This window comes from Gymnoscopelus microlampas (genome assembly GCF_963454915.1).
Source record: "Gymnoscopelus microlampas genome assembly, chromosome: 2".
Lineage (NCBI taxonomy): Eukaryota > Metazoa > Chordata > Actinopteri > Myctophiformes > Myctophidae > Gymnoscopelus > Gymnoscopelus microlampas.
The window spans coordinates 44811053-44826711 of record NC_139939.1 but is presented as its reverse complement, the minus strand read 5'-3'; the positions used below and the strand labels follow the sequence as shown (position 1 = coordinate 44826711).

The following is a 15659-nucleotide window of genomic DNA, read 5'->3' as shown; positions in this document are numbered from 1 at the left end:
ATTTGGTCCAATTCCGAGCCGTTTATTTCTTTTCTTATGGACCCTAATGAGACCCGTGAAATTAGGTCCGAGATCCGATTTGTTCCGAGATTTTACAGACCCAACACAGACACCCCTTCAAAAAAGCACATATGACAAATACACAAACAAATGCAAAAATAAATAAATAAATAGGCTATGCGGTAGTTTTCAAATCAGCATGGTAGCTGGCTTGCCTTACACAGTATGGTGCGCATGCATTGCGTAGCTCAACTTTTTTTTTGTTGCGCTGCAGTAATCTGATCCTAAACCAGCCTAAAATATCGCACAAATTAAACAGCATTTCATTGTGTTTCTCTCCTCATCAGTGCAGCGCGCCACACAATTTTGAAAATAGCTGATCTACATGCTCACAACGCCGTTGTGAGCTTGTAGATCTGCTATTTTCACAATATATATCTGTGGAAACAAATCAAACAAAACATAATGCCTCAACTCGTACATTCCAAGTGCTTATCAGGGTGGGGGTTCCCCAGTTCAAATATGATTATTTTGGAGGGTCAAAGGTTGAGAACCACTGCTTTAGGAGATCGGTTGAACAAATGTAATATAATAATTCATACTGAAGCATAATGTGCATCTCTTTGTATCGTACCACCAGGGGGGACGACGAGTCAGCCCAGAAAAACAATGCCCTGAAGCAGGTCCGTGAGCTGCAGGCCCAGCTATCCGAGCTCCAGGAGGACCTGGAGTCAGAGAAGATGTCCCGAAGCAAAGCAGAGAAGCTCAAGAGGGACCTGAGCGAAGAGCTGGAGGCTCTGAAGACAGAGTTGGAAGATACTCTGGATACCACTGCAGCCCAGCAGGAGCTCAGGTACGGCCTCAGTGTGTTGGTGGGAAGGATGTGGTGGAGAGAGTGACTGGAAACATAAAAAATGCCTTTTAAATCAGTAGTTCTCACACTTTTCAAAAATGCGTCTCCATCCTGGGGCATGTCATAATAGGCGAACATTTGGCGGAAATAGGCTTACATTCTGTGAAAATGGCAGATCTACAAGCTCACAACAATGCGTCACGTAGCGGCACTATGTGAGCTTGTAGATCAGCTATTTCCACTATTTGACGTTGCAATGTATATATAAGGTTCAGGTGGTTATCACTGTAAGATTGGTTTAGTTCACTTACGTAGTTGGTTCACTGGGAATAGCAAAAGGTGAAAGCTATTGCTATTCACTAATCGGCTATCCCTATCGATTGATTGATTGGATACTTTATTATTCAAAAATGTAAACAGCGCGAGATACAGTCATACAGTACATTGATTGATTGATTGAAATGTGTATTAGGCAAAAGAATGTAAAACAACACAGTTACATTTATAATACTTTTGTCTAAAAGGTCCGACCAAAAAAGTCCTTGCGGACTTGTTCCCGTTGGGGTCCTTGAATTAATTTCATAGACATATATAGTAGCAACCAAACAGTTCAAATCAACATGAAAATACAGAGAAAAAATACCACTATGTACAAAAATAAAGCATGAAAAATAAAAAATACATACAAAAAAAGGGGAGGGGGTTCGTCTGTCTACCGGGAAACTAAACATTCAGGCTAAAAGGATAACACAAAAAAGTCCTGGGGACTTGTTTCCATTGTGGTCCTATAATACTTTCACCATTGCCAAGTAGACAGACTAGCTGAGGAGTTTTGGATGATTTTTAGCTGACAGGCTGCAAAAAAAAACTGAAACTCTATATATGTATAGTGTTGAGAATGTGTTCTACCATGTCTCGGTCTGTCTGCTCCCTCACACCTACAGGACAAAGCGCGAGCAGGAGGTGGCTGAGCTGAAGAAGGCGATAGATGAAGAGACCAAGAACCATGAAGCCCAGATCCAGGATATGAGACAGAGACATGGCACCGCTCTGGAGGAGCTGTCTGAACAGCTAGAACAGGCCAAGAGGGTGGGTCTTATTTTATACATTCATTACTTACACTTGCCTGTCGCTTCTGTCACTCTTGATCCAGGCTCAGTTTATAGGAGCTTTAAAATTGAAAAACGATTTTGTATCTCTTTGTCTTACTGAAGTATTGGCACATTGAACAACTACTATAAACTAGGGCTGCAACTATTGATTCTTTTTTTTTAATCAATTCATCTATTGATTACTTTATGCTCCGCCGGACAATGGTGTCGTCTACAAATTAAGAAAATTGCCATTTGTGAAAAAATAAATTTACCTTTTTGAAATGTTTTGCCTATAATGTCCCAAAGTAGGGATGCATTATTAACCGATTATTTCATAAAATGATCGATTATCGATAATTTAAAAAAAAACATGGATTAGTTTGATTAACTATTATACTATACAATCCTATCATCAACAGTCAGACACCCAATCCTCATAAACAATGTCTTGTTCCCTGCAGTTCAAGTCCAACCTGGAGAAGAACAAGCAGTGTCTGGAGTGCGACAACAAGGAGCTGAGCTGCGAGGTGAAAGGACTGCAGCAGGCCAAGACGGAGTCGGAGTACAAGAGGAAGAAGCTGGAGGCTCAGCTCCAGGAGTTCATGGCCAGGGCCACCGAGGGAGAGAGAGCCAAGGGAGAGCTGTCTGAACGCTCACACAAGCAACAGGTATAGAGGCGCTTTCATCCAAACATGCTACAGTAGGACACTGGTTCTCAACAGTCTGGTACCACCAGACTGACTACGTTAGCTATCATCAACCAACCAGTTTAGCATAATGTTAGCTAACGATTGATGGGGACTTGAGAGAGATGATTTTCCCAGTATTCTCACTATTCTCACCATAATAACTACTGGTTAATACATTATAATTATTTACAACTGATCAACAATAATTTATTTTTTTTGCTATCCATGAAAGAGAACAGAAGTTTGGTTGTAACCTTTTTTGTTAACTGTTAGTTTGAAACCATCGGTACCTTCTTTCAAGAGAATTATAGATTTTTAGAGACCTTGTTCAGTTGAGATATTTCTGTCATTTCCGTGTCACTTTACTAAATGTGATTAATTTGTCTTGGCAGACGGAGTTGGAGAATGTGGCTGCCTTGCTGGAGGAGGCGGAGAAGAAAGGTATCAAACTGGTCAAGGATGTGGGCAGCCTGGAGAGCCAGCTTCAGGACACACAGGTAACCATGTTCTCCCTCTGCTAGTACAGGAGCTGCATCCCTGCACAAACCTAGAAAATAGTCCATTTGCACATTACATGTCGTTGCTGTCGGGCAGAAATCTCGTATCTCCATATTTTAACTTTTTGTGTTTTTTCATAAACTAATGCCTTACTACAGGGGTCTTCAGGGGTTGCAGATTAAACCTCTTTCCCTCTACACCAAACCTCTTTGCCAAAAATAGCCGATCTACAAGCTCACAGTGAGCTTGTAGATCTGCCATTTTTGGCTGAAGTTCTCCTCAGAAAAAGGATGCTAGGGTTCAAGTGGTTAATGTAAAAAAAGAATCCTATCACACAAAGATTTGGCGGAATCCCTGTAGTAACTCTGAGGACCCCCTAGGGGTCCCGGACCCCCTGTTGATGACCCCTGCCATACTAGATCATACTTCAGCATTAACACAAAAGTAGCAGATCCACAAGCTCCAAACACGGTCTAGCTTGTTACTTTAGCTATTTATGAATCCTGAAAAGTAATAGTTTTGGACATAATTATGAGGTTTCCACCCGACAGAGACGATATCATCACTGTCTGCTATTTTTGCTACTTTTGCATGAGAATATTGTACAACAAAGTAGGTCGTTCATTTATAAGGCAAGATTAAAACATTAAATGTTGAAATATGGATATACAAGGTTTTTGTACCGACGGCGACGATATTAGAAATTAATTGTTGCCATAGAGCACAGAAGTCCTGATGTCTTTCGTTCATCCCCTGGTTCGTAAAGTAATTTCTATGGAGAATAACATTGGGTCATCTTAGAATCGTCTCATATAATAATTGTGGTCCAAAAATAAACAAACTGTCTCGGCAATATTGTCAGTGGGTTGACTCTGTATCGTTTATGATAGTCAGTCAATCATATTTGATACAGTCTGGCGGAAATGTTACTAATTCGGTGGAAGTAACATTAGCGTTTGTCAGTTGATGATTCATATCCATAAGAGTCAAACCGCCGGGATCATTTGTTTATTTTTGGAACACAGTTCTTATTTGACGCGATATTAAACACGTCTATGGGAATTCAGAATTGGGGGAAAAAAACGCGATCCAGGTAGGATGCGTAAATTACATCAGACTTCGGTGCTCTATTTTTAACTGTGACGCACCTTTAGTTCCTTTTCTTCTTTATTAATATTCTGAGCGATATTGTTTATGCATGTGGGAGCTGATCTCATCACACATTGCTGTTCTGATTGTGTGTGTGTGTGTGTGTGTGTGTGTGTGTGTGTGTGTGTGTGTGTGTGTGTGTGTGTGTGTGTGTGTGTGTGTGTGTGTGTGTGTGTGTGTGTGTGTGTGTGTGTGTGTGTGTGTAGGAGCTCCTCCAGGAGGAGACGCGTCAGAAGCTGAACCTGAGCGGCCGCATCCGTGGGCTGGAGGATGAGAAGAACACTCTGCTGGAGCAGCAGGAGGAGGACGAGGAGGCGCGACGCAACCTGGAGAAACAGCTGCAAACACTGCAGGCTCAGGTCAGGAGTTCACAGCCAACCTCCCATTTTCTGATTACTAAAGAGCTAGAGAGACGAGGGAGACCCCTGTTACTGAACAAACACTCTATAGCAACAATTACTATCAGAATATAGAGCTATTTAAAAAAAAATTACATTCTGTTTATTTTATTTTAATTTTTTTGACATAGTCAAAGGTCATATAGGCATGCATGTACTGAAGCAAATAAACAAGGTATCTCAAACCAGTCAATGAGTGGGTAACAGGATAGACAAATATTAAGAGTGAGAAAAAAGATAAATTGAATAAGGTATGAACAACGTAAAATCTGGAAAAAGCGGCACTCCAAAATGAAGGATGCAAGACAGGCTCAGATGCACATTTTTATTGAAACGCCAACCCGTTTTGGCCTCAGCCTTCCAAATTAATGTTTTTTTTTTGTCTTTCTATGAAGTCATTTTCACTGTTCAGTTTACTCCATTTAGAACTGGTTACATGTACAGCAATATTACCTGTATGTGTTTTGTCCTCATTGTTAACTAAGAAAAAAAGTTTCCCATTGTGATGACAGACTAGTGGGTCTCTTTATCGCTCTGTCTCTGTAGTTCAGTGATGTGTTGATTTTAGTCATAGTCTTTTGAATAAAATTCCATTTAGTTTCAGTCATAGTAGTCATTAGTCATCTGAAATTTCTTAGTTTTTGTCTAGTTTTAGTCGACTAAATATCATAAGATTATAGTTGACTAAATCTACAGTTGATTTAGTCGACTAAAATGTATTTTGGCGGTGCCTTGATGGCGTCGTAATGGCTGATTTTACACTTGGTTGCGTGCTGAAAATGCAGATCAACAAGCTCACAGCGCGACGCGAAGTTAGCTTGTAGATCTGCTATTTTCAGAGCGCAACCAAACATAAAATGACTTGTCATTTAGTTCTACTGGATCTCTTCTCCACTCGTCCCTCACTAACATTTTAGTCTAGTTTTTATTTGTTGACGATATTGTCAAATAATTGGTCTTAGTTTTAGTCATCGTAGCTTACTTTTTATTTCGTTTTTATTTCGTTTTTGTCAGTGAAAAAAGGTAGTCGACATTTTTCGTCATAGTTTTAGTCGACAACATCAACACTGGTTCAGTGGTCTCTTTTTCTCCGCTCATTTATCCGTCCCATCCTTCTGCCCCTTTTACTGCAGCTGTTTGAGACCAAGAAGAAGTTGGACGATGACATGGGTGCGATGGAAGGCCTGGAGGAGGTGAAGAGGAAGCTGCAGAAGGACATGGAGCTGACCAGCCAGCGTCTGGAGGAGAAGAGCATGGCCATGGACAAGATGGAGAAGACCAAGAACCGTCTGCAGCAGGAGCTGGAAGACCTGATGGTGGACCTGGACCACCAGAGACAGATCGTCTCCAACCTGGAGAAGAAGCAGAGGAAGTTTGACCAGGTTGGGTTTTTTCCTTTTTTCTTTTGAAATGTTGTTTTTATTTTGGTCATTGTGTACACAGACAGCTTTGTCATCAGAAACACAGTATATGTTGCGACTATTTCAAGTTCAACACGTATGGAATCATTTAAATCCTTCACATATAAATGCATACAGTAACATTAACGAGCGTCAACGAGCATCAGCTGGACACAGACACACACCTCCCCTCTGCAGTGCCCTAAACTGAGAGTTGCTGGAGTCTGTTTCATTTCTCTCCAAAATAACTTGAATATGATGGAAGACGTGATTAATAATTACTGTGATTATGATAAGCTTACATTTCATATCATACACCATACATCATACAGTAAGAACTCCTATAACTTTCACCGGCAAAAAAAAGTGTTTCTTTCAATAAAATAAAATTGAAATAAAATAAAATGAGACATGTAAATCAGTCATCCCCACAAACATCTAGGGGTAGACAGCCTCTGTAATGATGACAGGTTGGCTTTTATCTGTTTCATGTGGTTGTCTTTGTGGCCATCTATCTCAATATTACACCAAAGGCATGGCAGGTTGTATTCTTTTTCAGCGTTCTAATAAATGGGCACATTGTTTGTTCCTGTTTAATGGCAGATGCTAGCCGAGGAGAAGGGCGTCTCTGCGCGCTACGCTGAGGAGCGCGACCGTGCGGAGGCTGAGGCCAGGGAGAAGGAGACCAAGGCCCTGTCTATGACCAGAGCTCTGGAGGAGGCCCTGGAGGCCAGGGAGGAGCTGGAGAGACTCAACAAGCAGCTCCGTGCTGAGATGGAGGACCTGATGAGCTCCAAGGACGACGTTGGAAAAAATGTATGTTACTCTTTACCACCAAAAAACTGCAAAGTATTTCACATTACACTTGTAGTGTGTTTAATTCACACAAAATTCTCTAAACTTTGGATCTCAAAAGACTTTCTTGCAGTTATTTGCGTCCACTACTATGACTTCCCCTAAAAGTCTCTTTATTTGCTGTACAGCTTTTTTTTTTTCTTTTTTTTTATAATTTTTGTCCCACGATTTTGTAACCCACATTTTTTCACCCAGTGCCAATTGCCTATGTAATCCTGGGCACTACCTACCCTCTGCCAGCCTAGGGAGAGCCCAAGCTGAAGCTCATGCCTCCTTCAATGCATGAGGAGCAAGCAGGCCGCTTCTTATCACCCGACAGGGGGGAGTTTCCCTGGTTGGACATAGCGCGTGGAAGGAACACGTTATTCCAACCAGTTCCCTTCTCCTCCATCAGGCGCCCCGGCTGACCAGGGGGAGGCAGTATAGTGACCAGGATTACTACATGTTTTTGTGAGGGTATTAACTACCCTAGGAGACATGGGGAGAACATGCAAACTCCACACAGAGTAGGCCCTTTCACCAACCCCACCTAGGGTATGGGCGCTGTACAGCTTTTTAACTGCAAATTCATGAATACAATTATTTCTGTTTTGGCTCCTCACAGGCCTTTTGCTTCGATATCATTTATGGAGTGAACATGTTTTCCTGACACACTGTCTTTTGCTTGTTTGACAGGTCCATGAGCTGGAGAAGTCCAAGCGGACCCTGGAGCAGCAGGTGGAGGAGATGAGGGTCCAGCTAGAAGAGCTGGAAGATGAGCTGCAGGCCACGGAGGACGCCAAGCTGCGACTGGAGGTCAACATGCAGGCCATGAAGGCCCAGTATGACAGGGACCTGCTGGCCAAGGATGAGCAGGGAGAGGAGAAGAAGAGGGCCCTGGTCAAACAGGTACGTAGGGAGACATTGTGTGGAATGATGCACGTGGCTGTGTTACTGTTGATACCCAAATTTGTATTTTAGAATCTACCATAAGCACACAGTAACTTCAAGAATACTCTTAACACATTTACTGCCAGAATTAAAACATTGTTTTTCATCCCCTTGTCAGCAAAACGAGCGATTTTACTGTACCTTTGAAAATTCATGGAATATTCTCCGTGACCGCCGTCCCCGGCTCCGGCTCATTACATGCACGGGGCTGTCGTAGTATAGGAAGAAAAACAAATCCGCCCGTAGTAGTCCATTGCAGAGCTTGTTTTTGCCATAAAGCAGTAGGAACGGAGATAAAGTGATTTTCCCTCAGGAAGTAAACAGGAAGTAAATTAGCTTTTATTTTTTTAAATGACCTCAATTCTGGGTCTGACATCATCAGGCAGTGAAAGCATCATTCATTGGATAGATTACAGCGAGCTCTGGCGTAATCACTGAAAACATGTTTTTTTTAAAGGATGTATATTTACATCCTTGGCAGGCAAGTGATGGATTTGAAAGGACGTACTGTAAATATACGTCCTTGGCAGCAGGGTTTACTCTCTCATGAAAGAGTCATGACATTTCTAAATCCTATTTTCCAGGTCTGCATTTTTATCTAAATCGGACCCCTTTATTAGTTGGAGTCCCGCCCTCGATGTCCACTGGAACTTGATTAGCTGCATCTCTCTCTAGGTCGTTCTGATGTGTTCGGCCAACAGGGTTCATTAGTCCTCATTAGTCCCTCTCATCCGTCTAGCATGGACATTTTACTGTGGGAATTGGAGAATTTTTGAGGGGAAATAAATAAATGTAAAAGAGTGGAATCCCTGTCTGAACAACTGTTTTAGCACGGGCACTATCGTGTTCATTACTTCCTCCTCCATGACGAAGTGTGCTGGGTGCATGTTCTCCATCCAGGTACGAGAGATGGAGACAGAGCTGGAGGATGAGAGGAAGCAGAAGGCACTGGCTGTGGCTGCTAAGAAGAAGCTGGAGAAGGACCTTCAGGACCTAGAGGGACAAATTGAGGCAGCTAACAAGGGCAGGGACGAGGCCATCAAACAGCTCAGGAAATTACAGGTGCAACTAATAGATGGTTTGATTCTGACAATAACGACATTATAACCCATTTCATCCGGGAACGCATCTGTGTCGTTTTAGATTTCTTTGGCTATTCAAAAACAGCAGATATAGCGCGGCACCAAGTGTGTTGCAAATATTTGAATACATATTCTTGTAAAGCAAACATTTGAACTCAAATTCTGGGGGTCCCTGGAACTAAATATTTTGAGACAGGGGTCCGCGGCCAAATACATATATTTGTTGTTGTTTGGTTGCTATATCAGTGGTGCTCCAACTTTTTCCATGTCAAGGACCCTCAAAATTAACCTGACCCTGCCAGATGGGGCGGTATTGAGTAACCAGGTTCCTCAAGACAGCTAACAATGTGTGGAGCAAGCTTCTTGGATCTGGTAGCGTCAGGTTACCTCAAAATTATATGTTCAAAGATTCTTCAAAAATAGCAGATCTACAGTACAAGCTCATAGTGCGGCACTTGGTGCCGCGCTATGAGCTTGTATATCTGCTATTTTTGAAAAATCTTTGAAGATGGGTTGGAACTTAATGGATTAAGTTCCAACCCATCTTCAGGTCTGTTTCAGTAGGCCAGTACAGCCACTATGGTGAGAAAACAAAAACAACTGCTCCTCGATTATTCGATGAATCTACATGAGCAAGATTAAGTCGTTGTTGTTGTTTGTTGTTCCCCTCGTGTGGTGGCTTCTGTGACGTGGCTGAGTCAGCTCAGCTGGTCTAAATTGTGTCTCTATCCCGGCACAGGCCCAGACAAAGGATTACCAGAGGGAACTGGAGGAGGCCAGGGCCTCCAGAGATGAGATCTTTGCCCAATCCAAGGAGAACGAGAAGAAACTCAAGACCCTGGAGGCTGAGATCTTGCAGTTAGGGGAGGTGAATCTGCAGCATACTCACTGAAACAGTTTTTTGACAAGGCTGTGTTGGCTAAATGCCTAACACATAATGGAAATGTTCTTCTTAACCTAGCTAAAGGCTAGCATGGAACTTGAGTGGTTCTAAAATAGCAGATCTACAAGCTCACAGCGCATCGCGCTGCAACGCGTTGTGAGCTGGTAGATCAGCTATTATCAGCATGCAAACCAAGTGTAAATTCAGGCATTACGACGCCATCAAGGCCTGCCAAAACACATTTTGTAGATTTAGTCGACTAAAATCTTGTGATATTTAGTCGACTAAAACTAGACAAAAACTAAAACATTTTTATTTTTTTGGGGTCAAACTAGGGTGTTTGTATGATTCTGAATCCATTGCAATCATTTGTTTTGCACCAAAACCACTCCTTGGGCTAAAAACGGCCATAGCCATGTATACTTTTTGTGTAAAAAGCCCATTGAGATTGGGCCGTTTTTAGCCCAAGGAGTGGTTTTGGTGCAAAACAAATGATTGCAATGGATTCAGAATCATAAAAAACACCCTAGTTTGACACCTCACATGCTACTTAAAACAGAATTAAATTTTGATTTTTTGGGGGAATTTTTTTTTAACCAAGGTTATGGATGGTACCCCAACTTTAAGGAGCTGTCAAAAATTATCCTATAGGGATACTGCATTTCAGTCTTTGTGAGATGTGTTACTAGACACCTTTACAAACACATTGGTGAAGATTTTTTTTGGTAAGGAATTTATTCCAAGACTTTTTTAATATCCCCTGACTATCAGTTTGTCAGCATGGCTGTTGGCTGTCACATACAGTGTTAGTATTTTCTGACCATCAGGCAATAATGTGAGCATATGTCCTGTTATTAGTACAGTACAGGCTTATTCATGTGTGTGTGTGTGTGTGTGTGTGTGTGTGTGTGTGTGTGTGTGTGTGTGTCTGTCTGTCTGTCTGTCTGTCTGTCTGTCTGTCTGTCTGTCTGTCTGTCTGTCTGTCTGTCTGTCTGTCTGTCTGTCTGTCTGTCTGTCTGTCTGTCTGTCTGTCTGTCTGTCTGTCTGTCTGTCTGTCTGTGTGTGTGTGTGTGTGTGTGTGTGTGTGTGTGTGTGTGTGTAGGACCATGCAGCCTCAGAGAGGGCCCGTCGACATGCTGAGCAGGAGAGAGACGAACTGGCTGATGAGATCTCTAACAGCGCCTCTGGAAAGTCAGTGTCACCATAATACAGATGAAAAATATGTACATTATTGTGTATCATCTGTCAGTAATACCATTCTTCTGCCAGGAAAAGCCATTGGCTGGAGATTGTAGAACTTGTAGATCTAGATGTTGTTTTAGCTATCTTTGCTCAAGTGGTTAACACATATACTGTGTGTGCATGTGTGTGTCAGGTCGGCGTTGTTGGATGAGAAAAGGAGGCTGGAGTCTCGCATCACTCAGCTGGAGGAGGAGCTGGAGGAGGAACAGGGCAACACAGAGCTGATCAACGACCGCTTCAGGAAAACCACTATGCAGGTACAGTATAGCGTTGGTTCTCAAAGTGGGGTCCTTGGGTGGGGGGAGGATACCAGGGGGGAAATTCTGAAACAAAATGAAAATGTTTAACGTTCCATAACTTTAAATAACTTAATAATTAGTGAAAATGGCTATTTTCACTAATAAATAGGGCTTGAGTGGTTAATTCCTAATATATTTCTGTAAGTTTGGGTCTTGGGAAGACTTTTCTTTTGGGTCTCGAGCTAAAAGGTTTGGGAACCACTGCTACTATCCCTCTGTCCTTGTCTAATCCCTCCATCCATCCTTCCTCTCAGGTGGATGGTCTGAACACAGAGCTGACTACTGAGCGAAGTGCTGCCCAGAAGAGTGAGAATGCACGGCAACAGATGGAACGCCAAAACAAGGTCTGTACAGTTATACTCCTTAACCACTGTCTTAACCCATTAAGACCGGGGAAAGCATCTGTCATTTATACATTACTTGGCAATAAAGCAGTGCAATTTTTCATCACAAATAAAGGCATCAACCTCTATGAATATGAACTATTATGAATAGATTTGATGCGAAATACTCGCCGGTGATTTTCTTATAGTTTATTCTTCCTGTCCCCCAGGTGTGCCAAGACCTTTATCTTTTTCATTATTTCATTTTCCCTGGAGCGAAATTACTTTGTACAGTTTTGTGAAAGTAGCCATTAATATTTTACGCCAAATAAAAAAATCTAAATACAAAAATTCCAACAAGTATCATTCTGTATGTAATAAGCAGAGTGACTTGTTTGAACTTGGACTGAACATAATTGATTCATGATTTGGTCAAATTGTAGGAGCTGAACTCCAAGCTGTGTGAGCTAGAAGGGTCAGTGAAGTCAAAGTTTAAGGCGGCCATCACTGCTCTGGAGGCCAAGATTCTACAGCTGGAGGAACAAATGGAGCAGGAAGCTAAGTAAGTAGCTAGAGGAAAGCACATTCTGCTTTCTGTTGACACATCCGATCAGAGGCCATCTTCTGCAACGCCTAATCGTAGTAAATAGGGGCAAAATTATTAAGCTGATTATTTAGAAAATTGTATAGAATATCTTACATGATCAAGTGTGAATGCTTATTTGCCTGTGTTGTTATATATATATATATATTGTTTTAAACCTTTTAACTTGCTAAGTAAAGTTTTTTGTTATTACCTTATTTTATAGCAATTTTATGTTCTTAATCATAGTAGTTCACCCCCAACTAGTAGTTCACCCCCAAAATGACTTTTTTTCTATCGATTACACACCCCGTGGAGACTTGAACTCATGGAGATTTTTTTGTTTTTGTCTCATTCCTAAGCCAATAATTCGATGACCAGCGGCGGCTTCGGTAGGAGACTCAAAGTGTCAACTTATGCTGCGTTCACACGGGCAGATAAAAGATACAAAGATACAGAAATACACAGCATCTGTGTCGCTTTGTATCGGTGTTGCTCAACACGGTCATTGACGTCATCAAACGCGCGGACATCGAAGCTACAGTTGTAGTTTTGTATCTTTGTATCTGGAAGTTGAACCCTACTCAACTTGAATTTGTAGCTTTGTATCTTCGTCGCTAGAGCTACAAACGTCGGATGGATCTTTGTATCTTCATGTCGCTGGTTTCCATTGAAAATGAATGGTAGCATGTATCTTTTAATCTGCCCGTGTGAACGCACCATGAGTCTCCTACCCTCCGTTGGGAGACCATTAGCATCTTTCTGCCGGTCATAAAATTATTGTCTCAGGAATGCGACAAAAACAAAAAAATCTCCATTAATTCAAGGCTTCATGTGGTGTCTAATTGATGAATCAAATTGAATGTTGTCCAGTCTGTGTGGTAATGTTAATACAATATAATGTATACAATTGGGGTGGTTGTATTTTGTCTACCTGCTCTTCTATTGAGACATTTAGATCGTGTGTCATGTGTCATGTGTCACCTAGACACAGGATCTGACACAAATTTTGACCTGATGGTCAAGATTCAATTTATCCCGGGCTGAGCAAGCAAGCAGGCTCTGTTAGCTCAATGGTAAAACATCTCAGCACTTGCACAGGAAACCGGGTTCAAATCCGGGGTAGAAGAGTAAAGTTACATAGTAGCAGCTTTAATTAATAAAAGAATGAAAAGAAAATGTCTAGCAGTAAATGTGGTTAATAAGCAGAATGCATCAGTGGGTGAAAAAGATGCAACCTGCACCTTGCATGAAATATACCTTTGTTTTACCCTCTTCTAATCCTCTAGGGAGAGAGCAGCAGCCAATAAGATTGTCCGCCGCACGGAGAAGAAACTGAAGGAGGTGATGATGCAAGTGGAGGACGAACGTCGCCATGCCGACCAGTTCAAGGAGCAGGTGAGGACACCCACTCTCAGCCGTTAGAGACGACGTCTATAAAACCACACTGACTGCCGGAATTATTTTCACTGCCTATTGTTATTCATGCCAGAGATTTTTCAATGGGAAAAAAAAAGTACTCAGGAGCCGAGATACAACATTTTTAAGTTTTAAGTTAACAAGGAAGTGGATGAGAGTAAAGATCTTCGAAAATTCATATCTCCTTGGTCTTTGGGTCAAAAAAAAAGTAAAAAATAAAAATAAAAAATTTGAATGTTTTTTGAAAAAATATTTTTTTGCTAATATCGAATTAATTCGATCTTGGCAGGCAAGTGATGATAAGCTAATATCGAATTAATTCGATCTAGGCAGTCAATGTGTTAAACCCCATCCATATGGTTGAGCGGAGTCCCTCAGGGCTCTATGCTAGTGTATTTTCTGTTATTGTGGCGAAAGCTTTTGCTGAAAATAGCAGATCTACAAGCTGCGTTGTAAGCTTGTAAGCTTGTTTTCCTGCGAAAGCTTTCCCCACAATACGGATGCTGGAGTTTAACGTGGTTAAAACCTCACTCCCTGACAAACACCCCATCCTGACTGCCCGTAAGCCAGCGATCTGGCCACGAACTATGTGCGAAACACTATGCATAGAAAGGTGTCACAGACCTAGTTCCATCCTTCAGTAAAAAACAGCTACTAGGCGAGGGTCTCACTATGCTGTTAGACTATTTGAACCATCCTGAAATATAAATATGAAGTTACGAGGGTCTCACTATACCGTTTGATGGTTTGAACGATGCCGGTCTTCTGTGGTGCTTCCTATGGTGCTTCCCTGTCATCTATGGTGCTTCCTATGGTGCTTCCCTGTCATCTGGCTTGTTTTGCACAAAATGCTAAATCATGAACACAGCTCCCGATTGCTGTGAAACTTTGCACGGACACTCACACGAGGCCAAGGAAGAACTTCCTCCCAAACGTTTTCACATCGGCCTCATGGTGGTGCTACAACTGGCCAATAACTCTTGGACTTTAGCTCGTACAATAAAAATATGTTTACCTGGATTCCTTGGATTCTCACTCCCCATAGTGGCTTCGGCCACTTGTGCCAGATTACATTTTCCGCCATTTCGCACTTTATTCAAAACACTCATTTTTCTACTACTCCATCATAATCATAAATTATGATGTTTCTAGGGTTTCTACTGGTTCTACCGAGTGAAGACCTGCCCTCGCTGCGGTTGCAGCCAATAGCATTCATTTCCGGGAGCATGTCGGACCGGATATAGAAAGATGGCGGATTTGAAATCACTGAAAAACAGGCTTTAAAACGCGTCTGTAGAAACCAATGGCGTCACTTAGTCCATTCTTTTTTACAGTCTGTTTGGTTCGCAAATATTTTCATTTCAAGGACCCCAGATTTGTATGAATCTTTTTCAAAATGATTCAAAGTTCTTAAAAAAAAGAACGCGTCACATTGTAGATGAGCTATTTTCAAACAGCTGAAGTATAAAATAGGGTTAATTACTTTTTCTTGCTGTATGTCAGAAAACTCACTTCAATCACTCACTAATTTTTCTCTCTCTGCATCTTCCCCCAGATGGAGAAGGCCAACTCTCGCATGAAGCAGCTGAAGCGTCAGCTGGAGGAGGCAGAGGAGGAGGCCACCAGGGCCAACGCCTCCCGCAGGAAGCTGCAGAGGGAGCTGGACGACGCCACAGAGGCCAGCGAGGGCCTTACCCGGGAGGTCAACTCCCTCAAGAACAGACTTAGGTAGAGCCTGAGGTTCCATGTGTTTTATTCTCTACTCTCTCAAGAACAGACTTAGGTAGACCCTACTCCCTCAAGAAAGACTTGGGTAGACCCTGAGGTTTCTTGTATTTTATTCTATGAGGCTCCTGGAGGCCAGCTTTGAAATAAGTAAGAAAAGTAAGGGTAGGGTTGTGTGAGTGCTACCAGTCGGCACCATGGCATTTGAATAGCAACTTTAATATCTTTACTTTGTTG

The 15659-nt window shown here is 42.0% G+C and overlaps 1 protein-coding gene across 1 annotated transcript in view; it reads left to right on the top strand.

Moving 5' to 3' along the window:
• LOC311063092 (myosin-10-like) overlaps positions 1 to 15659 on the top strand; it is an 84789-nt gene that overhangs the window by 66236 nt on the left and 2894 nt on the right. Inside the window, exons 28-43 of the mRNA XM_084082301.1 lie at positions 641 to 853; positions 1798 to 1942; positions 2409 to 2615; positions 3029 to 3133; positions 4490 to 4642; positions 5815 to 6063; positions 6685 to 6897; positions 7612 to 7824; positions 8767 to 8928; positions 9688 to 9816; positions 10934 to 11022; positions 11207 to 11330; positions 11627 to 11716; positions 12139 to 12257; positions 13568 to 13676; positions 15253 to 15425. Of these exons, the coding sequence (XP_083938427.1) occupies positions 641 to 853; positions 1798 to 1942; positions 2409 to 2615; positions 3029 to 3133; positions 4490 to 4642; positions 5815 to 6063; positions 6685 to 6897; positions 7612 to 7824; positions 8767 to 8928; positions 9688 to 9816; positions 10934 to 11022; positions 11207 to 11330; positions 11627 to 11716; positions 12139 to 12257; positions 13568 to 13676; positions 15253 to 15425 (2493 nt within the window). The remainder of the gene's footprint in view (positions 1 to 640; positions 854 to 1797; positions 1943 to 2408; positions 2616 to 3028; positions 3134 to 4489; positions 4643 to 5814; positions 6064 to 6684; positions 6898 to 7611; positions 7825 to 8766; positions 8929 to 9687; positions 9817 to 10933; positions 11023 to 11206; positions 11331 to 11626; positions 11717 to 12138; positions 12258 to 13567; positions 13677 to 15252; positions 15426 to 15659) is intronic.